General features: G+C 38.4%; 1 protein-coding gene across 1 annotated transcript in view; it reads left to right on the top strand.

Annotated features, from left to right (window-relative positions):
- Positions 1 to 1,534: 1,534 nt before the first annotated feature.
- xrn2 (5'-3' exoribonuclease 2) overlaps positions 1,535 to 23,463 on the top strand; it is a 34,740-nt gene continuing 12,811 nt past the window's right edge. Inside the window, exons 1-28 of the mRNA XM_017695714.2 lie at positions 1,535 to 1,764; positions 3,697 to 3,824; positions 3,907 to 4,018; positions 4,138 to 4,249; positions 4,715 to 4,773; positions 4,893 to 4,982; positions 5,061 to 5,133; positions 7,885 to 7,935; positions 9,517 to 9,674; positions 9,751 to 9,825; positions 10,044 to 10,177; positions 10,593 to 10,650; positions 10,739 to 10,846; positions 10,982 to 11,026; positions 12,486 to 12,629; positions 12,737 to 12,781; positions 13,907 to 14,001; positions 14,616 to 14,751; positions 17,319 to 17,426; positions 18,030 to 18,119; positions 18,260 to 18,332; positions 18,423 to 18,506; positions 18,760 to 18,857; positions 19,846 to 19,925; positions 20,051 to 20,107; positions 20,708 to 20,776; positions 22,277 to 22,405; positions 22,884 to 23,041. Coding sequence (XP_017551203.1) covers positions 1,690 to 1,764; positions 3,697 to 3,824; positions 3,907 to 4,018; positions 4,138 to 4,249; positions 4,715 to 4,773; positions 4,893 to 4,982; positions 5,061 to 5,133; positions 7,885 to 7,935; positions 9,517 to 9,674; positions 9,751 to 9,825; positions 10,044 to 10,177; positions 10,593 to 10,650; positions 10,739 to 10,846; positions 10,982 to 11,026; positions 12,486 to 12,629; positions 12,737 to 12,781; positions 13,907 to 14,001; positions 14,616 to 14,751; positions 17,319 to 17,426; positions 18,030 to 18,119; positions 18,260 to 18,332; positions 18,423 to 18,506; positions 18,760 to 18,857; positions 19,846 to 19,925; positions 20,051 to 20,107; positions 20,708 to 20,776; positions 22,277 to 22,405; positions 22,884 to 23,041 — 2,644 coding nt within the window. The 5' untranslated portion in view covers positions 1,535 to 1,689. The remainder of the gene's footprint in view (positions 1,765 to 3,696; positions 3,825 to 3,906; positions 4,019 to 4,137; positions 4,250 to 4,714; positions 4,774 to 4,892; positions 4,983 to 5,060; positions 5,134 to 7,884; positions 7,936 to 9,516; positions 9,675 to 9,750; positions 9,826 to 10,043; positions 10,178 to 10,592; positions 10,651 to 10,738; positions 10,847 to 10,981; positions 11,027 to 12,485; positions 12,630 to 12,736; positions 12,782 to 13,906; positions 14,002 to 14,615; positions 14,752 to 17,318; positions 17,427 to 18,029; positions 18,120 to 18,259; positions 18,333 to 18,422; positions 18,507 to 18,759; positions 18,858 to 19,845; positions 19,926 to 20,050; positions 20,108 to 20,707; positions 20,777 to 22,276; positions 22,406 to 22,883; positions 23,042 to 23,463) is intronic.

Below are 23,463 nucleotides of genomic sequence, written 5' to 3'. Positions count from 1 at the left end.
TGTGTCTTCAGTCTCTGGGATTCTTGAAGCATGAGGTTACAAAAAACATCTTAGAAGTGAAGCCACCGGTTTGCAATATAGATCACTGTGCCAGTTACAGTTACAGTGAAATACGCCGCCTGTCACAGTTGCCTAGTAACAGACAGATAACACAGAAATTAGGGCACTGCTGGAGTTAATCCCATATTTAGGGGAGTAATTAGGAAATTGTGTCCTGTCAGGATGCCTCTGTGACAGTGTTGGACGAAGTATACAAATCATGTACTTGAGTTAAAGTAGAGATACCCAAGGTAAAATATTACTCCAGTAAAAGTAGAAGTCCTTACTCTAGACCTCAACCTGAGTAAAAGTACAAAAGTATTTACCTTCAAATGTACTTAAGTATAAAGTAAAAGTACTAAAAGAGTAATTCTGGCTCTGATGTCCTGTTATCATTTTTATAACCAGACTGGCTTCATGAACTCATTTCAGGTGAAAGTCCTCCAGCGTCTCTCTTGGTAAACCAGTCTTTTAATAGAACGTCATTAATTAGTGACGCTGACGTCTATTAAAATGATCATAAGCACAAAACACTGAAGGTAAACAGTTTCCATCAGGGAGAACCGAGTGGCTCTGAAATCACTTTTTACACACAAGCAAAGTTTCAGTTTAAGATTACTTTGTAAATTAGTTACAAGTTGAATAAAAACTGGCTTTAAACTCAGAATCACAAATAAGTTTCCTTTACTGTGTTGATCTGTAGGCCTCTGTTCATAAACATAAACTAACCCAAACTAATTTACTATAAAATGAAAGTGTTTGTAGAAATTCAGAAAAAAAGAAACGCGTCAGTCTCGACTGCATATGTGGACATATTTCTATATTGTGCTCTATTTACACAAAGTTAGGTTAGTTCATCATTTAGGTGACGCATGTGCTCCCAAATTTTTACGCTGCTGCACTGATGTTGAACTGTGTACTGCACTGGGTCGGTATGACCAACAGGTCAAAACCAGCTCAGAACAAAGTGACCGCTGGGCCCTGATTGGTGCTCTTGCTTTGCGTTTCTTTTGTTTTGACATGTTACGTTTTTATACACACAGAAACCAAAAGGAACGACAGATTTCTCAAAATGTAGGAGGAAAAAGTCGGATATTAGACTCTGAAATGTAGTGGAGTGAAAGGAAAAAGTCGCCCTAAAATGGAAAAACTTAAGTAAAGTACAGATACATGGAAAACCTACTTAAGTACAGAAACGAATTACACTTACTTCATTACTGCCCACCACTGCTCTGTGATGCTCTTTTTACATCTGGAGTTAGGATCAGATTATGAAGTTAGAACCTGTTGTTTTGTAATAGCTCCCAAATTCAGTCCTAACTGAAGTTCTGATGGTGAATGAACAGTTAAGGTTTCAGGGTTGGGGTGTTTCTGTAATGAGGCCCCCGGGCGATCTGATTAACGAGAACGGCTGTGATCAGTCAGACGAGGTAATTGGCTGTTTCGGCCTGTCGGCGGCGCTGTGCTTCTTGACCAGACTCTGCTGCTGTTCCTCCTGAGCCGGAATAAGCTCAGCCGTGTGTTAGCTGTAGCTGTTCAGCTAAGCACGCTGCGTTGTTGCGCTCTCACTTTTCTCGGGCTGATTTTTAATCAAAGAAAAATTGTTTCGAGTCAGTCGTTTGGTGTGAGCTCGTGTTTTTTAACGGCGAGATGGGAGTGCCGGCGTTTTTTCGCTGGCTGAGTCGGAAGTACCCTTCCATTATTGTGAACTGTGTGGAAGAGAAGGTGAGCTAGGCTAATGCTATACGCTACACAGACAAGCGAAACGAGGCGAAGCTGCTGAGATTATGAGCTTAGAAATAAACAGTCGGTTTACCAAATAACTCAACAGCCGTTTGTAGTGCAAACGTGTAGTTTAAAATCTCTTAAACCGTTTAGCTAGACAGCTAATTGAGCAGTCTGGTCGCGTCTTCGTCGTTGGCGGTTATGAAGTTGGCTAACGCTAGGCTAGTTAACGAACTCGCCAACTTCACTTCTCTCGCTTAACTTTCTTATTCGACTTTTTCAGCTTGGTTCATTAAATGCTCGTTAGTTGTGGCAAATTCTGCCAGTGGCTGTCGTTATAAGCGACCTAGACATTTGCTAAGTTAATTTGTTAATAAAGGGCCAGCGCGACTTTATGGCTTCGTAGCTACTTCGGTTAACTAACTGCTTGGCACAGTTTAGCCAACGTGCTAACACTTTTCCATTAACTGAATTAACCGGATGGTGTTAGTTCTCTAACTTAAAGACGACCGCCACTGTTTTTCAGACTTTTTGCGTAGTTTAATGGCTAAGATGTAAACAAAGCCGCCTGAGTGTTTTGGTGTGAAACGCTCCCTCCGGAGAAACGTGGAGTCAGCTTTGTTTACAGTGGCCTTGATAGGAACCAGGTGTCTGAAGAGTTTCATGCTTATAATAACTGCCTTATAATCATTGCATGAAAAGTTTGTGAATACGATGATCGATGCCTGAAACACTTACGAGAGCATTCTGATACAGCTTTGGTTTAAAACGTGTTGTAAGGGCATGTTTGCATACATGCAGGGCGTTCTAAGGCAAAGCAGCCTCCAAAGAAAACTTTTTAAAAATGTATTATTATTATAAGTTTAAACTTAAACATTACTCAAGAGGTCTGAAGACATGTGTAGGGTCACTGATGGTTTTTGGATGGTAAAAAAAGTCTGTATTTGAGTTGTCATGATGTGCCATGGTTCCATTACCACTACTGAGTGTGTAAGTTTCTTTACACTGAACAGTTTTACATCAGATCTCTCTGGGTGACTGTTTATATCTCAACTACTAAATTATGCTGAAGTTTTGAAAAATGAGTGCGGTTCCAATGTAGGTGTCCTTTTCGGTCTTGGGCAACTGTGTCAGTAATAAATATACTAAATATATATAAAATAAAACTACTCTTAAAGTGTTCTTCAGTAAATTGAATAGTTCTGTTTAGGACTTACTGTGTTCAGATTTTCAGCTAATGTACCATCATTAACAGTACACATAAAAACCTAATAAATGCAAAAAACTCTGAAAATCAGTGGAATTTCCCTTTAACGTACAGACTTTTTCTTTGATCTTGGTTAATGTTAGCTTATTTAGTGTTAGATGCTCAACAGCATCAGATTATTGAAACCTAAATGTAAGGTTTGATTCTCCTGATAATGTAACTATATAAATTGTTATATATATATATATATATATATACACACACATACATACATACATACTGTTTTCAGTTAAAAGGCATCTTACTGCGCACTGCGGCTTCACAAAATCTAGTTTGTCATTTGAAAATCTGAAAATAAGACAACCTGTTAGTCAGTTGTATCATTCTGAGCAGAACCACTGTTGAAGTATGCCAGAGTTGCCCAATCTTTCTCCTTGTGATTTACCACCTTTCAGATCTTAGTTCCAGTACTGAAAAGCACCATATTAAAATAAAAAACTTTGACTTGACTTATCTACCACACCCGATCCAGGTAATGAAGACCAACAGGGACATTTATACATTATTGCATATATCTGAACTCTCCAGGTTGGTAGATCTCCAGGACCAGGATTGAGCACCCCACCTGTGCTCCTGTACTATTCTATACTGCTTTGCTAATAGATTTCACCTGTGCTTTTTTTAAAGTTACTATATGCAAAATTACTTTTGACTCCTTTTTCCAGTCTAAGGAATGCAATGGAGTTCGAATACCGATCGACACATCTAAACCCAACCCAAATGAGGTGGAGTTTGACAACTTGTATTTGGACATGAATGGCATCATCCACCCCTGCACACATCCTGAGGACAAGTGAGTATTTGAGTTTGATTGACATTTGAGCGTCCAACAATATTTAGAGGACTTTAGCCAATACTGTTGTTGCTGTCTTCAGGCCTGCGCCCAAAAATGAAGATGAAATGATGGTTGCCATTTTTGAGTACATTGACCGACTTTTCAACATTGTTCGTCCAAGAAGAGTTCTTTACATGGCAATTGATGGAGTTGTAAGTATCCAAGCTCTGCATTTTACTATTCCCAGTTTTGTCATAAACAGCTGTGCAGTTTTACATGTGAGTTTTTTTACAGTGAGTGAAGCTCTTTGTTTCCCCATGACCCTTATAAGGCTCCTCGTGCTAAAATGAACCAGCAGAGGTCGAGACGATTCCGTGCCTCTAAAGAAGCTGTGGAGCTAGCAGATGAAAAACAGCGGATGAGGGAGGACATTTTTCAGAGGGGTAGGTTCATGCTTTAGGTGGCCCTGAGTGTTGTTTCACTAACTTCTTGGTTGTTATGAGTGTGTGATCATTTTTCATCTTCCACATCTGTGACTTGTTGATTTGCTTTCGTACAATTTCGATGCATTTCCATGTACTAAGTAAAATAATTGAATTTGTACATTTGTAAGTTGAACAAACTACTAGTTTTCTGTCTTCTGTCGGTGTCTGAGTCAGCTCACTTTTGTTGTACAGGAAAGTATAAGGAGAGGGCTTTTCACATGACCGCTCGGAGTTAATTTAAAAAAGGCTGAAATATTCCTTTAAATCCTTGAATACTGTACTTTTGTTCATATTCTGTGATTAGATGGCATGTGCATACGTTCTGTGCTACAACTTTTTTAGATTTAATATTCATTTTGAACATTACATTAATTTGATGCATCTGTGGTGTCTATGAAGCTTAAATTGGCTTTCTTTTTCAAGGTGGCTACCTGCCACCCGAAGAAATAAAGGAGCGATTTGACAGCAATTGCATCACTCCAGTAAGTCAACTAAGTCATTCTCATTTTTGGGATAGTTTGTGTTAGATAATTAACCTACTACTTAAATTTCTTTCCCCTTTTCCCCCTAATTTGGTTTGTGTTTTATGTTTCGTGTAAAGGGCACAGAGTTCATGGACAACTTGGCCAAATGCCTACGATATTACATTGCAGACAGGTTGACCAATGATCCTGGCTGGCGGAATATCACAGTAGGTTATGAAGCACTTATTAGTTCAGAAATTCTTTTCTGTTGAATGTGTTGTTCTGTAACAGGATTTGTCTTGTAGGTTTTTCTGTCTGATGCTAGTGTTCCAGGAGAAGGAGAGCATAAGATCATGGATTTTATTCGGAGACAGAGAGGTAAGCTCCTTCCAGAATGTTACATTTGTCGTTTGGTGTTGTTATTATGTGAAAGTTCACTATTTTACACACTTAAGATCTGTCCTAAATAGGAGAACATAATTCATCTCTCTCGTCAGAAATTTTGATGCACCTGGTCCTTCCAGAAGTGGCATTTTCATTGGTAAAATTTGACTGTATTTCAAACTGAGGCAGTGAATTAGCGCTTTAGTCTTGAAATTGGATTCGAATCTGAGCAGAGCCAAAACATTTTATGTCGAAGTCCAATTACAGCCCGACAAAATTATGTTCCATTTATGATGAAGTGACAGCAATAGCCATCACTAGGTCACAGATAATGTAACAAAATAAGAAAATAATCAGCTGTTAAGCTTAAAAGACTTGTTCATCAATACTTTCAATGTCTTAAACGTTTTAAACTTTCAATGCTGTGGTGTTTTTACACTGAACTGTGTGGTGCTGTTACAGCAGGCTATTAGACTTTGTTTACATAAAACATCCCTGTACATGGAAGGAATTACATAGAACATTTAGCATACAACGTAAAATGTTTTTAGCTAAACAAATCACGTATCCTTTTGACTACACTTGCTGTTTGTTTATTTATTTATTTATTTATCTATTTTTTAATAAACACTCCCCCTTCCTCGGGCTTTGCTGAACTTTTATATATTAACATGAGTGACTCCAGCAATACAGATTTCAAACTGTTTAAAGCACCCATGTCCTATATTTTAATTATTTTTTTTCTTTACTTGAGGTGAATTTGCGACATTGTGATGTTTTTTTATGAATAAGAACATTTTTATTTTTATGTACCTATTTTCTGACTACTACTTTATCCCTTAGCATTAAAAGGGCTGCCGTACTTTTAAGACTGATATATAAATGACACTCAATAAGCCAATAATAATTAGATTTCTGCACTTATCTGGCTATTCAAACAACATGCTCTGATTTCTTAGATCAGAGTAAGGTCTAGAAATCAATTAAATCCCATAAAGGGAGCTGGATTTTACTCAGTAATCAGATTTCTCAGTACATGTAAACTTACTTGGATTTCTTTCGGATTGCATGTGTGCAAAAACAGACTGGGGTACCAGAAACAAGCAAGCAGTGTTGCTGTGAGATGGTAGCAGAGCACTTTTGGAACAGTGCTTTAACTGAAGACCTGCTTAACGAAATTAAATTTAAATTTTGTTCATCTTCTAGATGCATTAAACTTAGTGACCGTACAGGCGCTGGCTGTAAGTGATTGGTGCTACTTTGATGCTGCCTCTGTGGTGGTTGTTCACTAATGTCAATGGAGCTGGAATATATTTGCAGTGAGTTTACCTTAATAAAAGTGATTCTGACATCTTTTAGCACCTCTTGGCTTCAGAGGGCTTAACAAGTAGTCACCCACTGCTCACAGAAAAATACCTTTTCCCCCTCCGTAAAAAGCTGACTGTTTCTGTAGTGCCTAATGCACAACAGGCTGAGGGTGAAATGTTAGTGGGCCAGCATAGTTTGGTGAATTCTTTACTCAGAAACTCCTACTAAACATGGACATTTGACAGATGAGTTTAACCAGCTATGCTTGAGAACAGAAATCCTCACAGACTCCAACCTTCTGGGACTAGGAGTTGAGTATCTCTGACATAAATGGGGCAATCATCATGTATATAAAAACATGGAATGTCATTGATGCTATGGCTTGTAGAAAAGTAGTGCAGACTAATTTGCTCTACTCAGACTCAGATTTTTTTTTTAAAGGCACTATCTTACATTTTTTCTCATTTACATTTTATCTCTGGAAATCATTGACTGTGCTGAACAAAATTCAGTGTTCACTGACCATTCACAACCTCTGTTTTATCCCATTGAATCAAATCCTTTGCTTCAGATAAAAGAAATCACTTTTTTTGTTTAAGATGCTTTAAGTGCATGTTATTAATGTACAAAGAATAAAAAGTCTGTTTTTGGACATCTGCCGTTATTGGCCTAGCCCAGTGGTTGGCAACATGCGGCTCTTTTACTGGCCTTTCGCTGTTCCACAAGAGTAGATTTTTAGGTAAAAATGAAACAATCCCTCCTTTGCAGTAAAATAAAGCTTTAACAATAAACGGTTTTAAACACTGGAGTTAATGTAGCCTCTAACTGCTAATTCACAGACCTTTAACCCTGAAGATTAGCATGCAGACTGCTTGTCACACAGCAATACAGACGACAGTCTTACCTATAGTGGTAAATCGGCAAAGAGAAAAATGTAAGACGAACATCGATAATTTAGAGGTGAACAGGCTTAATTTGCCCCCCAGCTGTTTTCCTGATATGTTTAATCTGTAACCAGACACTGTCAAACACTAAAGTCGCAAAGCAGAAGTCGCTTCTCTTTTGTCACAATCGTGTTAATGAACGGCTGATTTCTGTTTTGTAAAAAGTTTGTTAGACCTTTTATAAGAAGCTATTCCACTTTTACGGAAATGTTTCCTGTTGAGATGCGAGAAAATCGGCTATCGCTGAGCTAAAGCTTAAGGCAGGGCAAAGTAAGTCTGGATTTTTGTTAGTTTTTAGCCTGTACTAGTACCATTAGCACATACTGAGACATATTTACAGCCAAGAAGGTAAAATGGACAGACAATGTGGTGGCTTCCAAGGCGGTTTGATTTTTGTTGAAGGAACAAAATGGCTCTTAACGTTGTGATTGCCGTCCTCTAGCCTAGCCTAATGTTCGGTCTTTTTTTTTTTTTTATGCTTTCTTCAAATCAGCTCAACCAAACCATGATCCAAATACTCATCACTGTCTCTGTGGTGCTGATGGTAAGTGATTCATTTATTGTTACTGTTGTTATTGGCATTTACTTTGTACTTCAAGAGTGCATTTCTTCATTTCTTATTCTGATCTGCATCCCTTTCATTATTTTGTAAGTTGAACCTTACAAGCTAATACTATTTATAAAATGAGATCCATCCTGTTTTTGAGCCTTGGCTTTGTTCTGCACTTTAGAGAAATTGCAATAATAAGCTTGCTGATGCTTGAGAGGGGTTTATTTAGCTGGCTTAGAAATGGCTGGAACAATCTGGCTAAACTGCTGTGAATAGGTGCAATTACACTGGACGTGCATTATAAAGACTGTAGCAGTCGACAGCCTGTGATGCACTTGGTGGACAAAGGAGGAAACATATTGCATTCAGTTAGCTTCGAGTGGAAGTTGGTGTTTACTCCTTTCTGCAACTCTCTTGGTGAAAGGTGCCATTGTGTGGATGTAAGAACCATATTTCTCAGCAGCTCTGCATGTAACCAGACCGATAGTTAATTCTTAATGTGTGCATTATTAAGTTAAGCGGCTGGCTGAATATGCCATAGTTATCATTGAATTTTTGAAAGTGATGCAACAGATTAACCATCTTTTGAAAACTTGTTGGTGCTTTGCAATTGACATTTTTCAAATTTGCATTAACGTAATGAGACTGTGCTTCCTTTCACTTATACAATTGGACTGGGAATTTACACAATATTAGAAATGTGAAGCAGAGATGTTCAGAAAGGAAACGTATAAAACATTCTGAAGCACGTTACATATTTTTAATTGAAAGGAGTGCAGTTTACCATTTTTTAAGATAGCATTGTTCTGTCTTTGAGATCATCATTGCAAGTGGATTGATGTAAAATGTCTCATTGTAAAGAAACACACTGATTTAGGTTTGTTTACAGTGGTAGTGAAAGGAAGCAGGGCTCATGAGCAAATAGTGAATCTACAGGGATCTGAGGTTTTAATGGTTTCCTTTTTTTTTTTTTTTTTTTTTTTTTTTTTGCTTATTTTTAGGACCTAGCTGCTATTCTTTCTATGGTCCAGTATAGAACCTATACTTAACAAAATACCATAACAATCAATGAAGCAAGTAATACAAAAAACAAGGAAAAATCTGAGGGCGGAAAAAACCACACATGAAAAATTGAAAACGTGGACAGTAAAATAGTGATAAATCTGAAAAATGTAAGCTTTCTATAGGATCTAAATTATTTTACCTTACTAGCTCTGCATGTGCCTCTCCACCCTGAACAGATTAAGAGGAAAAATACATTTTACACCAGAACATAAACAATTATGCTACGGTTTCATAACCTTTTCATCTGACATTTTCAGTGAAGGAGCCTTTAGAGGTGTTGAACTCTTCAAATGTCCGGTTCCTATAACAACCACTGTTGTGATGTGTGGTTTTTCTAGAATGGAGAATTTCACATCAGACCACGTTGAGTGAATCTGCAGCTTAAACGCTGAGAATTGAGTGTTAAATGCCAGTCAGTCAGTGTGGTCTGGCACCAGTACAAGTGTGTTAAATATTTCCCAGCGTAGACCTTTCAGCTTGCGTTAATTAGCTCTTTCTTGTCTGTGCTAGCTGATCTGATCATGTTGGGCTTGGCCACACATGAGCCTAACTTCACCATCATCCGAGAGGAGTTCAAGCCCAACAAGCCCAGACCATGTGCCCTGTGTGGGCAAATTGGGCACGAGCTTAAAGACTGCCAGGGAGTAGCCAGAGAGAAGAGAGGAGAGGTACTACAACTTTCATTACAATCATTTAGTGCAGATATTCTATTTTGCTTATACATGTGTATATATTTTTTCCTAGCATGATGAATTTGCAGATACAATCCCAACATCTGAACAGGAGTTTATATTTCTTCGCCTGTCTGTTTTGAGAGAGGTCAGTTTATATGCACACACAAAACACAGTAGTTTTAAATTATGGAAATTGACTACATAAACTGATGTTTTACCACATCATACAAACTGACTGGTTTTATCTAGTGCGTTTTTCCCCTGCTGCTCATGGCTCTTAAATTTGATAATTTGTCCTTGAGTCTTTTTATTTATTTATTTATTTTATTGTGCTGGCCATTGATGGTTGTTGCTCCTCTTTAGTATCTGGAGCGGGAGCTGACGATGGCCAGCCTGCCTTTTCCCTTTAACTTCGAGAGGAGTGTGGATGACTGGGTCTTCATGTGCTTCTTTGTGGGAAATGATTTTCTGCCCCATTTACCCTCTTTAGAAATCAGGTACATAAAGATGACCTTCCGCTGCTACACTGCACTGCTTTCTTGGAGTGTTTACCAGAAACACAGTATACATGAAAATAGCGTTGTGTTGTGTTTTTTGTCTATTTTTTATGTTCTTATATAAAAGGTTATTTTGTATAATATTAATTAAAAAAATAAAAAAATATGGTAACAAATATAACACACTTAAGAGAGCATGTCCTTTATAGGAGCACTGCCTTTGATCACATGTAACATTCCAAAGTCAGTGCATCTGATAAATGATCTTTAACTTAAAACTTAAACTTTTGACTTGACTTCCCTTAAAAGAAGCTGATGCATTCAAATGTAGGCTTCCCCGCCTACCTTCTTATGCAGATGTTATTTAGGTATGATCTGTCTGGTTTCTTCACCGATTTATGTGTCTTTCCCCCAGAGAGGGTGCCATTGATCGACTTGTGTCCATTTACAAAGATGTTGTGCACAAGACCGGGGTAATTAACACGACTCTGCGTTTCTGAAGCTTCATTTGGCCTGCCTGCTTGGCGAGAGAAATGCTTCATAAAAGGTGCTTTCTTGTAGGGTTACCTCACGGAGAATGGCTTTGTCAACCTGGAACGCGTGGAGCTCATAATGCAGGCTGTGGGAGTTGCTGAAGATAACATCTTCAAGAAGCGCAAAGATGATGAGGCACGTTCTTCCATTTGACTGTATCAACACTTAAGCGAGCGCAGATACAGAGGAACAGCAGTTTATGCTACGCTCTTTTGTTCATTGATGAGTTTGTTGGTGACTCAATTGAAGTAACTCATACTTTTCCTGCAGGAAAATTTTAAAAAGAGGATGAAGGAGAAGAAGAAACGATTGAAAGTAAGTGGAATTGGCTTGTATTATTTCTTAAATGTGCCATTCATTTCAAATGTTTTATTTTTTTTTTTTACGGTTATAAGCTATGTCAAGGTATTTTAAATAAACCTCTGAACTTTGCATGCGCTCAGATACACATGCTTTGCCTGTGAATTGTGACTGCGGGCAAGGTCATTTAATTTAATTGACTGCTACTGAATACACTTTAATTATTGGACTGCAGTTATGGCAGAATATTCACCTGTAATGAATGGTGCACATGGTCGTGTGTTGCACATATAATTGAAAGAGCATACATTAGTTAACTGAATTGCTGTAGTATTGAGAGTTCATGGTGTCTGGGTTGGGGGTGTTTGCTGTAATAAAACCAAGAATGTCACTTATTCTCTTGCTATTAGAGTGCACTCTAATGACGGCAGGAGTCTAGATATATGACTGAAATATACAACATGCATGTTGGGGCAATGTCTTGTTTTTTTTTTTTGCATGTTTGATTGGACAGTTATCCACTGTTGACTTTTTCAAAGTACTGGTTAAAGGGTAATTACACCAAGTTTCCATAATTCTTTTATAATCGTCATTGAGATGTGAAAGTCTTATAGTAGCATGATGTGAAATGGTTTATTGCAAAACAAAGAAACTGTCAGGCTTTACGGTGGTGGTGGTGGTAGGAATTAGGGGTTGTAATGTCTAATAGTCATTTTATTTACTATTCCAAATGAGCAGTGAACCCATGTGAATTTTTGTTTGCAAATGTTAGCAATATTTTAATAGATGTGGACTTTTTATCATCAAAGGTATTAAATCTTTATTTTTATTGGTAGAACTAAGATTTGCAGCGATGATATTTGAATTAAGCGCTTACCCTGGCTCTCCGTCACCTGAATCTACAGCAGCAGGCTGTTTTAGAAGTAAACTCGTATTCTTGTTTTTCTTTAATATTTATAAGGTTTCCTAGATATAAATGAAAGTCTTAAGTGAATTAACGTCGTTTAACTAACAGTTCCAGTTCAATGAAAAGAATGTGGTCTTGTGAGCAGCAAAATTTTAGTTTTCACTTTGTTTCTTCAGAGTTTTCAGTTAATGGGAACCATGGTTTGTAATGTCTACAACGCAAATATAGCCAGTTTATTTATTACCCAGCATCACCAGTAAAACTCGTGGTACATATGCATATTTTTTTGTATGTAATGTTGATGGGAAGATAAAAAGAACGTTTTGATGTTGATAAAGTTGATGGACTATTTTGCACCCTGCATGTTCCTCTGGGTTAAAGTGTTAGACCAAAACCTCCCAGTAGTTCTATTGTGAAAGTGTCTCTGGCATCAGGTAAGAATTACCTGTTCACATACCTAATTCAACTAATAAACCTCCATGAGCTTTGTGATGAGGCTTACAGCTGGTCTTAAAATGTGCACTTGGGGTCCATAGGACTATAACTTATGTATTTGCACATCTACAGGCAGAACAGGGCCCAGCATTTCTCCTGGGTGGTCAGTTTGCCCCCCAAGCTTTGGGGGGTCGGGACAGACCTATACCTGTGCAGAATGCACGTCACACCGCATTTGACATGAGGATGGAAGGAAACCGTTACCAGCAGAATAAGGTACACACATCTGCACTAGTTCTTTTACTTTTTAGAAGTTACTTTTATTGAAATATTGAAGTAACCCCTTATGACCTTGGTGTTTTGTCATTTTTGTTTTGGACCAGAATGCTGCAGAGTCCTTGAGAGCTACGTTGAGAAATGGGAGCAAGGCAAGTATCTCTTTCTTCTGTCAGTTCTTTTTCCTAGTCTAGTATAAACAGTTTTGAATAAAGCTGCACAAACCTTAAGTTGTAAATCCATAAAGCTAAAAATAATTACTTTTGGATTAAGAAATTGAGCTGCTAGTGGAGCCCAGTGTAGATGCAATGAATATGGTCATACAGGGCATTGAGTTCCCAGGATTGAAGATGAAAAGGTTTTATTTTAAACGTTCCATGATGATGTGTGAACTCTAACTTAAATTCATGATTTTTTTTTATGAACACAAGAAACAAGCTGGCGTATTTTAGTACTTTACAGCCAAAGCAAAGAATTATTAAGGCACCCCCAAAGTCATAGTGTATGTTATGTTGAATTCTAAATTATTAAATATATTCACACTGCTGTTCAAGACACTACCGAAAATGAGTTTCCCAAAGCATCAAAGCTTTTTAAGAATGCGAAGATCTATGACTACAGTTTGCTTAATGCTTAAACTCCCCATGCCTCTTTTTTTTAAATTTTTTTTTTATTTTAATAACACCACCTCTCTGCCCTTAGGCATGCTGTCTTATGAAATGAGACGGAGCACAAATGGAGTTTCCACTGTAACTGTCGTCAGAGATTCTGTCTTTGTCACTCTGACACTAGTCAATAACTCGGATTTGAGACGATCATCTTTTCTTGCCTCAGTGTAGCATCATTGAGCCGGAATGTACCCATGTTGTTGTCTGTGAAGCTGTTTAAATATTCTCGCTAAACTAATTGGTGCTTAGGAGAATTTTGAAGCGAAAGAAGATTCAGCTAACACTTGTACATCCAAAAACATTGGTTTACCTGTTCAGGTTTGTTTATTCTCTACATTTGCATCAGTGAGGCTTCAGTGAGCTGAAGAGTTGCCCATTTAAAATGCACGCTTCTGATTTGATTCAACAAAAAGGACCAAAAACGTTTGATATGAAATTACGCAACCTTCAAAATGTAATAAAATGTCAGGTGCCTGAGTATTGAGGTACCCAAATTTTATTGGTGAGGTGACCTAATGTCTTGGGTAAGCAACTTAAAAGCATGTAGGATACTTCAGTGTACTTTGGAATAATTTTATAGTCATACTGACTCTATCCTTTTTGTCTTAGGCTCCTGCAGGGCCTAGTGATGGCATGGACAACCGTGGCCTAAAGAGGAAAGCTGAAGACAGCGACAGTGAGCCAGAGCCTGAAGATAATGTCAGGTAATAAGCCGCTTGGATCACACTATTCTACATCGTTAATCTCTCCTTCAGTTGCACCCCGCACCCCCAACTCCACCCCCCCATCCTCAAAACAAACCCCAGCATGGCTCTAATGGCGGTACCTTCTACAAGTGCCAGTGATTAATATGGAAAGGGGAAATATTCTCTAAAAATTCCTCTGCGATGCAATTGCCAAAGCTGTCAAATCCATTGAGCTAAATTGGTATTCATGGTGGCTTTCCTTGTCCCTGTGGGGCCGTGTAGAGGATTGGCTAGACAGATGCCGTTCATCCTTGATTGTGAGCGGAGTGCTGCTGCATTTCCACAGCCTGCCAGAATGGCCAGGTCCAGCGCTGAGCTGAAAGAGAAATTTATTTTTGCTTCTTAATGGATTCTGCCACATAGGAAAATTCATGAGAGCTGAATATGTATGGAAGAGTCCATGTTTTTTGACACATGAAAACCTTTAAACTGCTTACCATGTTAATGGAAATAATTGATAATCCTTCAGTCCACATTTAGCTTCTCTGTCTTTGCTGTGTGTTTGTATCTGGTTTCTGTGTTTAACATGCTAATGTCTGAGTTAATGTAGTGGTTTTTGGTTTTGTATATAGATTGTGGGAGGATGGCTGGAAGCAGCGCTATTACAAAAACAAGTTTGACGTGGATGAGACTGATGAAGAATTTCGCAAGAAAGTAGTCAAGTCGTATGTGGAGGGCCTGTGCTGGGTTCTTAGATACTACTACCAGGTGCGTGACTTCAATGAGCAGGCTGAATATTGCACTCATGGTGGGTGATACGGCAAGAAATATAGCCTCAGGATACTTGAAGACATTGTTACAATACACAGGATGTAGAAAATACGCCAGCAACACAGTACAAGAGATTAAAATAATCATGATTAACTTAGTAGTAATTGGCAATCACATTTAAAATATTATTTTAAAAAAATATAGCTTACAAAATAAGCTTCTTCAGAATGTATTTGCTGTCATTTTATTTAATAACATTCTGTGAATGCAGAGCTCACATCATTGCGATTTTCACAGAGTGAACACAGGTTCCTATTTTCATCACAGACTTGTAGTCAGAGCAAGAATAGTTATGTTCCACCCAATGAGTGTCTATCATATACAGTCAAATGTTGAGAAAAAATATTATAGACCCTTGCTGTGGTTTAAAGACATGCGGTCAGGTGAATTGGAGATACTAAATTGCCTGTGTGTAAATGTATTTGTCTGTCTGCTCTGTGATGGACTGACAACCTATCCAGTGTGTTTCTTGCTTTCCTCCCAGTGACCCCTGGGATAGGACCCAGGATGATGAGCAGCTATAGAAAATGAATGAATCATTTGTCATGTTAATGCGTCATGTTTCCCCACATGAGCCTGTATACTTTGTTTCTACACTACATAATGTTAATCTACCAAATGTTTATCCCAGTATACTGTTGATTGCTGTATTAGTTTTCTTTACCAAAGTATTGGTTATACCCTGTTTTGTATACCTGTTTTCCTGTTTATTTCCAGGCCTAGAATTGAAGGATTGCCTCTCATCCTTCTGTTTGCCCACCACTCATGGGATCAAACAGCCTATTCTGTGTTTGCCTTGTCCTCTGGAAGACCTGTATTATCTAGTCAGTTTTAAATGTTGGTCTTGATCTTTTAGCTTCAAATTCAATAATTAGCGGTGTGTTCTCTCCAGCAGATCCCAGTCTGATTAGGGCTCAGGGCTGAGGGATTTGTGTGCAGTAATTGGGAGCAGTGCGCATGCCGAGGCTTGTGTTTGACTCCACATGCTGGGCTGTAGAGAGCGCTCCCCTGGGACATGCTGAATGGGTTCATTATGAGGTCTCACTATTGCTAGAGACGTGTCTGCTGCCCTCCGACACACATTCATAGATTTAGCGCAGCCTGTCTTTCCCAGACACACGTGCACCCAGTGCCAAACTGCTGTATGAAGAGGATACATTTTGAGGAGGAAATGTAGAGGGCAGATCCACATGGCTTTTATTTACCCACATTAGGGCATCTTTCCTCTGTATGTGGCTTTGGAGGTTGTCCTTTTTGCCTTAAAAAAAAAAAACACCATGGAGTTACTGGACCTTTTGGCTTCCTTGTACTTGACAGTATTCATGTTCATTAGTGAGCGTTCTCACAAAACCTCAGCCTCGGATCATGTCCTTAAATATTCATAATCAAGCAATGAACAGTATTTATATAGTTTAGCAGACCAGTTTGAGCTCTGTATGCTATTATTATTATTATTATTATTATTATTATTATTATTATTATTATTATTATTATTATTGGGTTAAAAACATTCAGTACCACAATACGTCCACTTTAATGCTTTTCCCTGTAAACCATAAAGAAAACAAAACAATGTTCTGTGGTACAAATGAAAGGGAAGCCTCAATTATGTTGTAGTAATGAGAAAATTACAAATTGTTATTTTGTTAAAATGTATGCTTTCTGGTAATTAGCCTTTAACATATACTATACACTGTTAGGCTATGAAAAGCTGAAGGGGAAAAATAATTTACAGGTTAAACATCAAATCTTATTACAGTAATAAGAATTTTTAAGACACGTAATTCAGGTTTATTTTCAGTCATTCCATCAGGTGTCGTGGTTTAAATATCCAACACAACATAATTATTCAAACGGATTCCCAGTATTTGTCGTCTTTATGAGAATTCTGTCTTTGCAGTAGTATGGAGTTTGCTGGGTGTGTTAGGCTGTCAGACACAGCTGCCTGTAAACACGCCTCAACTCCACAGACAATTACAGTTTATCTCTCCCCTTAAAAGTGAAGGTCACCTCTCGTGAAATGGGAATTCCACCACCAAGGATCAATGTGTTTTTGTACCGTTAGCTGTGAAATATATTTTTTTTATTGTGTTAAGGTTATTTACCTCTGTTCATTGTGTGTTTCACAAAGGAAGGTGGCATGCATGTTCATGTGCATGTCGTTATTGGTTTTGTTCTTGAATTGTGTGGCCCAAGTAATGTTGGTTCATTTTCCTGTCCCTTTTCAAAGTTTGATTTGAAAGAGATTTCCTGCTGTTGTGTATAAAGATCCCATGGTGAATTCAGGTGCATGAAATGGAAAAGAATAATAGAATAGAACAAATATGAGAACTGAATGCAGAACAAGCTTGGAGATACTAATGACTTGGATAGCACAGTATTTTGAAGGTTAAAAGCAAGTGAAGAGGTCTGCCTTTTTTCCCTCTCATGACGTCTATGTAACGTAAAGTCTCTGTTACGGTCTGTCTGTTCTAGCTCATTAAGTGTCACTTCCTCTTTCACAGGGCTGTGCATCCTGGAAGTGGTACTTTCCATTCCACTATGCACCGTTTGCATCTGACTTTAAAGACATCAAGGACATGTTCAAGGATTTTGAAAAAGGGACCATGCCGGTAGGTGGAATAAGGGAATTTTATTGTTCTATGGCTCTATACCAGTATTGGTGTCGAACAATAATATTAATTGTTAGTGTTATTGTTGAAATACCAGAACTTGGTTAACTACAATGTATATCATTTGCTAGGTTTGGTTTCGATTTTTTAAAGCATTTTAAAATGTATTACTTTGGAAGTGAAATTTGTGTCTAGTTAAAGCAGTAGAACATTTTTTTTTTTTGTTTTGTTAGAAGTAGCATTACTGAGTCAGTACAAGAAAAATACAAGCTAAAATATAGCGTGAGTGTTTGTACAAGTCGCCCTGTAAAGCTTGTAATATTTTTAGAAGTTAGACTTGTCAGAGCGGTTTTTGAGAAATATGAGAAAAAAGAGAGTTGAGACTTCTGTCTGAAGTGGCTGAAGGGCAGTGGGCTTTCAGTACCAGGGTTGAGAAACACTCATTTAGACAGTACCATCTGTTTTTTTTCGACACTGTTTAGCACTGGTTGTCCCAAAGCAACGCTTTAATCCAGAAAAGATTAGATGAGGACCCTGTTGAGTCATGTTTGCTACTGAATTCTCCTTGTATAGTATTTTCCCTTTTAATCTTTTTCCCTTTAGTTCAAACCCCTGGAGCAACTTATGGGAGTGTTTCCTGCAGCCAGTGGGAATTTCCTTCCAACAACATGGCGGGCACTGATGACCGATCCTGTGAGTGCGATTTATATTGAGACGGTCACAGAGTGGACACTGACTGCCTTTTAGCCAACTTAAATGTTCAGACTGCTTTGGTTGATAGCATACTGATTTGTGTTCTGTTACACTAAACATCTAATTCTTTGCTTTTCCAGGACTCCTCTATCATAGATTTTTATCCTGATGACTTTGCTATTGATTTGAATGGGAAGAAGTACGCCTGGCAGGGTAACTAAGAAAATTGTATTGTAAAATCCTGCATTGTCTACATTCCTTTTTTATGGCTTAATGACAGAAATTCTGTTCTTTTACTTAAAGGTGTTGCTTTGCTGCCATTTGTTGACGAACGCAGGCTGCGTGCAGCATTAACAAAAGTCTACCCTGATTTAACTACAGAGGAAGGTAAGTGCTGGGACTAAAGGTATTCGATAATACTTCATCTTTCACACAATGATTAAATATTTAAAAAATGGTGTGAATAAAGCAGTGACGATAAATATATAAAACATGCAAAAAGCTGGCCATCCTGAAGTTGACCACTGATGAAGCTTTATTCTTGACACATTTACGCCCTCCTTTCCATTTTTAAGTACAGTGACAATGTGTTTCAACACACTTTCATACCGTTTACTATTTTGCATCTTTTCTCTTTCAGGGCGGAGGAATAGTCTGGGCAGTGATGTGGTTTTTGTGGGGAAGTCGCACCCCCTGTGTGATTTCATCATAGAACTCTACCGTTCAGAATCTTGCGAGGTACATTAGTCTCTTCCTTAACTTCTCAAACCCTCTCCTTCCTGCTGTTCCTGCTGATTTCATGATCTGTGTATTAGCAGGTGCTTAGTAATTATAGTAAGAATCGGAGCAAATCACATAGTGGAGGAATGGAGTGACAATAGGCCCACAGAATTCAAAACATTTTTCTATTTCCTGAATATTAGTACTAAAAATCAAGTGATTTACCAGTAACTACCAGGTCTGCAAAGCTGCACCAACCCTGTCAATTAACTCTTGCAGGTAGGTGGTGTTATCGATTATGTAAGTAGGTTGGTATAATGTAGTTAAGGTCAGTGCCCACTATGTAACACATGAGTCTTGAATTCCTACCTACATTCACCTACCTTTTGTTCCATGATTGATCTTTTAGTCCATAGTTCCAAAAACGTTGGGACAAGGGCAATTTAAGACTAGGAACATTGTGAAATGTAAGGCTGGGTTGAGGCCTACCCATATCTGATTAATGGAATAGCAATAGTGTACGTCATTCCGGAGGCCGATAATGGCCCACCTCCAGCATTATAGAAAACTGCATGTCACTTTCACTGCTGCTTCCATTATTTTATTTAGCTATTTTGCTTATTAAAAAGCTGAATAAAAACAAGTAAAGCAATTATTCTAATTTGTTACAGCTTTAGCATCTACACTACATTTGACTCAAACACAAGTGACTCGCAAAAGCTGTATTTGAATGAAACTGCTGCAATTACAAATTGTCTTGATTTGTGACTTGAGCAGCTGGGCTTCAGCCTGGCTAGTAGTATGTTGTTGTTGCTGCCTCCTTGTAAACAACAGTGACAAAAGAATATTATGATGTGTATTGATTAGCCTTTTTAAAAATTCCCCCCTTTTTAATTGATTTATTTATTATATCTAATTGATCATGCAAGGCCTGTACCAGAGCTGTCTATAGAAACCTCTGTATTCTAATGGGCTTGCTTCTCTGTACCACTCTGGTTTTACTCAGGGCACAGAGATTCCTCCAGAGCTGTGCCATGGAATCCAAGGTACATTAAATCTTGATGAAGAGCCTATTCTACCAGATAAGTAAGGAACAAGCATTATTACAGTATTTTTGTTTCTCCTCTCATTCACTGTTTCTTGGCGTACTTTGTGGCCTCTCTTTCTAGGGAGATTAAAATGAAATCTTGAACCTTTGCTTTTTCTTGTAGACCTGTAGAATCTCCAGTCCCGTTGTTGAGAGATATTCCATGCAGCAGTGCAGTGGGGTAAGCCATGCCCTCTTTGTTGCTTGTATTAAAAAGCAGTGAAGTAAACTTTTTTTTTAATTTTCTGATGATCTTTCCACCTTTAAGATAACATAACTAATATAGCAGTGATCACAGTGCCTCTTTGAAGCATCTAGTAAGATGCTAAATTTCATTTAAACTGAAAGGTAACAAGCAAAGAATGATCAGTAAAAAGGGCTTATGATCCTGGCCCAACTCTCTGTGGGAGAGTTTTGTCTGTTTTGCTAGTGTTGAATTCCTGTTCGACGTGTAGATTTTCACCTACATCTGCCTGTTCTTTTCATTTTAAAAAAGCAGTATTAGGCTGACTTCAAACCCTATGACTCCTATTGAATCCCTTCTCCAAGTCGTGCCATTCTCACTGAAACAAGACTACTGACGATACTCTGGCCTAGTACAATTTATCTGAATAACTTGGGTGAAAATTATTGCTCAGTTTTTCTCTGTTCAGCAAGGTTGCCACCTAATATTTGTTCTTCAGATCATCCAGTCTTTGATTTTTCTCCCTGAGGAACTTGGGTAAAAGAATTTGTTTTGATCTGTACCTGAAGATATAATCATGCTTTTTCTGGCTTTCAGAATCAAATTCAAGGATCCACAGTTTGAGGAACGTCATGTGTTCAAGGCCGTTGTCCTTCCAGGGGCTAAGTATGTACAGGCTCTTCTCCTTTCTCATTTATTAACACTGATGGAATGAATGGTTGTTATTGTTGTTGTTGTGGTTGTTATTGTTATTGTTGTTGTTGTGGTTGTTGTTGTTGTTGTTGTTATTATTATTATTATTATTATCCATCCATCCATCCATCCATTATCTTCCGCTTGTCCGGGGTTCGGGTCGCGGGGGCAGCATCCTAAGCAATGAAGCCCAGACCTCCCTTTCCCTAGCCACTTCCACCAGCTCTCCAAGGGGGATTCCGAGGCGCTCCCAGGCCAGCTGGGCGATATAGTCGCGCCAGCGTGTCCTGGGTCTTCCCCGGGGTCTCCTCCCAGGTGGACTCGCCTGTGACACCTCCCAAGGGAGGCGTCCAGGAGGCATCCTAACCAGATGCCCGAACCACCTCAGCTGGCTCCTCTCGACGTGAAGAAGCAGCCGCTCTACTCCGAGTCCCTCCCGGATGACTGAACTTCTCACCCTATCTCTAAGGGAGAGTCCAGACACCCTGCGGAGGAAACTCATTTCGGCCGCTTGTATTCGCGATCTTATTCTTTCGGTCATTACCCAAAGCTCATGACCATAGGTGAGGGTGGGAACGTAGATCGACCGGTAAATCGAGAGTATTATTATTATTATTATTATTATTATTATTATTAGGGCTTAGGTATTTGGAAGTCAAAAAAAGTTAGTGTTTTTTTTTTTAATGTGCTTTACCAATACTGCTGTGAAGAACTTGAGTATATCATGAATGCCAGTGTTTGCAGAATGTCCAGGTTTGCCTGCTACTGTTTGCATGCTTTATTATTAATAATAATAATAATTTTTATTTATTTGTGTATTTATTTTTTGGCCATCCTGCACATTCACTGTTGGACTGCAGCCCATTCTTTATGAAGAAAAGTTCATAGAAAAGTTCTTTTTTTGAGGTGTGGTCTTAATTATTTGATTGTTTGGTAGGTATGTTGACACAACCTCCTGCATATAAGCTTTATAGCAGGAATGTCAAACTGGGGTCCTTCTAGGCCAAAGTGCTGTTTACCCTCGTGTAACACTGAATTTAGGTAATGAAGGCTTTTCTAAGTAGCTGAAGCGCTGTGTGTTTAATGACCACGTGTGCTGAAGTCTGCAGTGTTTTGGCCTGTGGGAACTGAAACCTGGTGCATGCGCTTTATAGGCCAGACGTGGTCCATAAAGAAATTGTGAAAAGGGATCATGGACTATTTTTGTCTTTAGATAGCTTAGTTGTCTTTGGTACTTTATAGTTTTTTTTATATATATATATATATATATATACACACACATTTTCTTAATTTGCCTCACAATAGCTATTGGCTTACCATGGGAGGTACTTTCATACTAAGCATCTTAAATGCACTATTCTGTACACCATATGGTGCATTTGATAATTAAAATTACTCAATTTTTATTTTGCACACAAGTTGACTATCATAAGATTTTTCAGTGTGTTATCTGGTTGATTTGTGCACTTTCAGGATGCCCAATAAAGTGTTGAAACCTGGTGACTGGCATAGGTCTAATAGTGGACCATGGAAACCTCAGCTGGGGTTCAACCCGAACCGTCAGCAGGTTCACCTGGACCAGTCTGCTTTCCGGACGTTAGGGTAGGTGTGAATTACACCAATTTTTTATAACACAAAAGACCAGGGTCCTCTACATTGTCAAACCAAAAAGTATCATTCCATCAAGCTGTGTGTTTTGCAAATTCACTCAACACTATCATCTTTTTATTGTATAGAAAATGGAGAAGTGCAAGGGTAGCTGCTTACAAACTTAATTGAACATCTGGCAAATTCATCTGGCCTGGATGTTAAATGATGAATTATGCATCGTGCTGTGATTTATGCAGATTTTTGTCCACCATAGCCTTAATTTCTTAATGAAAGCCATTATTGGATTTGATTAGACCAGACAGGTGCTTGTCTATCAAAGCAGAAAGATGCAGCCAGAGCTTTAGCCTTTTTTTTTTTTTTGATAATTCTACCCTAGATAGTGGTGTAAACTGATATCAAATGTGTGATTGAGTGGTAAAGGACAGTTACAAATGAGTAAAATGCCCCCCACCCCCTTCCTTTCAATCAGCCATCATGTGAACAGCCATCAACAAGGAAGTGGTCAGCACAACCAACCTCGTATTGGCCAGCATGTGGGCGGTCAGTATAGCAATGCCCCGCCTCCCAGTGTATATCACCAAGGGAACTACAGACCACCTCTCAGAAAAGACCCACCTCCATTCCAGCGTGAGTACCACATCCTGCCCTTCAGAAGGGTCACTATTTAATGGCTCAGTATATCCTTTAATGGGTCACTGGCAAGACATGGGTTTTCAAAAAGGATTTAATAAATACATGACGCATCAGATTATTCAACAATACTTATTTAATGTCATTTTTTGTGCATCCATGTAAAATTTGTTTTTGTTTATTTTTGCCTCAAGTCTAAAAATATCAGGTTGCGCAACTGCCTAACCATATACGTTAAGTGAACTATCAAAAAAAATCACAATAAAATAGTTTGGCATATTTTTATGTTTTGAGTATTCAAAAGAAATCTTATCACTGTGGCTTAGGCTGCTAACTTTTTTGTATAATTAAACTGGAGGAACTTGTGGGTTTATACATGGGGATTTTTTTTTTCTCAGTGATAGATGTAGCAAAACAAA

Source organism: Pygocentrus nattereri, chromosome 4, assembly GCF_015220715.1.
Source record: "Pygocentrus nattereri isolate fPygNat1 chromosome 4, fPygNat1.pri, whole genome shotgun sequence".
Taxonomy (NCBI): Eukaryota; Metazoa; Chordata; class Actinopteri; order Characiformes; family Serrasalmidae; genus Pygocentrus; species Pygocentrus nattereri.
Note: the sequence above shows the minus strand (reverse complement) of the source record. Positions and strands in the feature narration are given on the sequence as shown.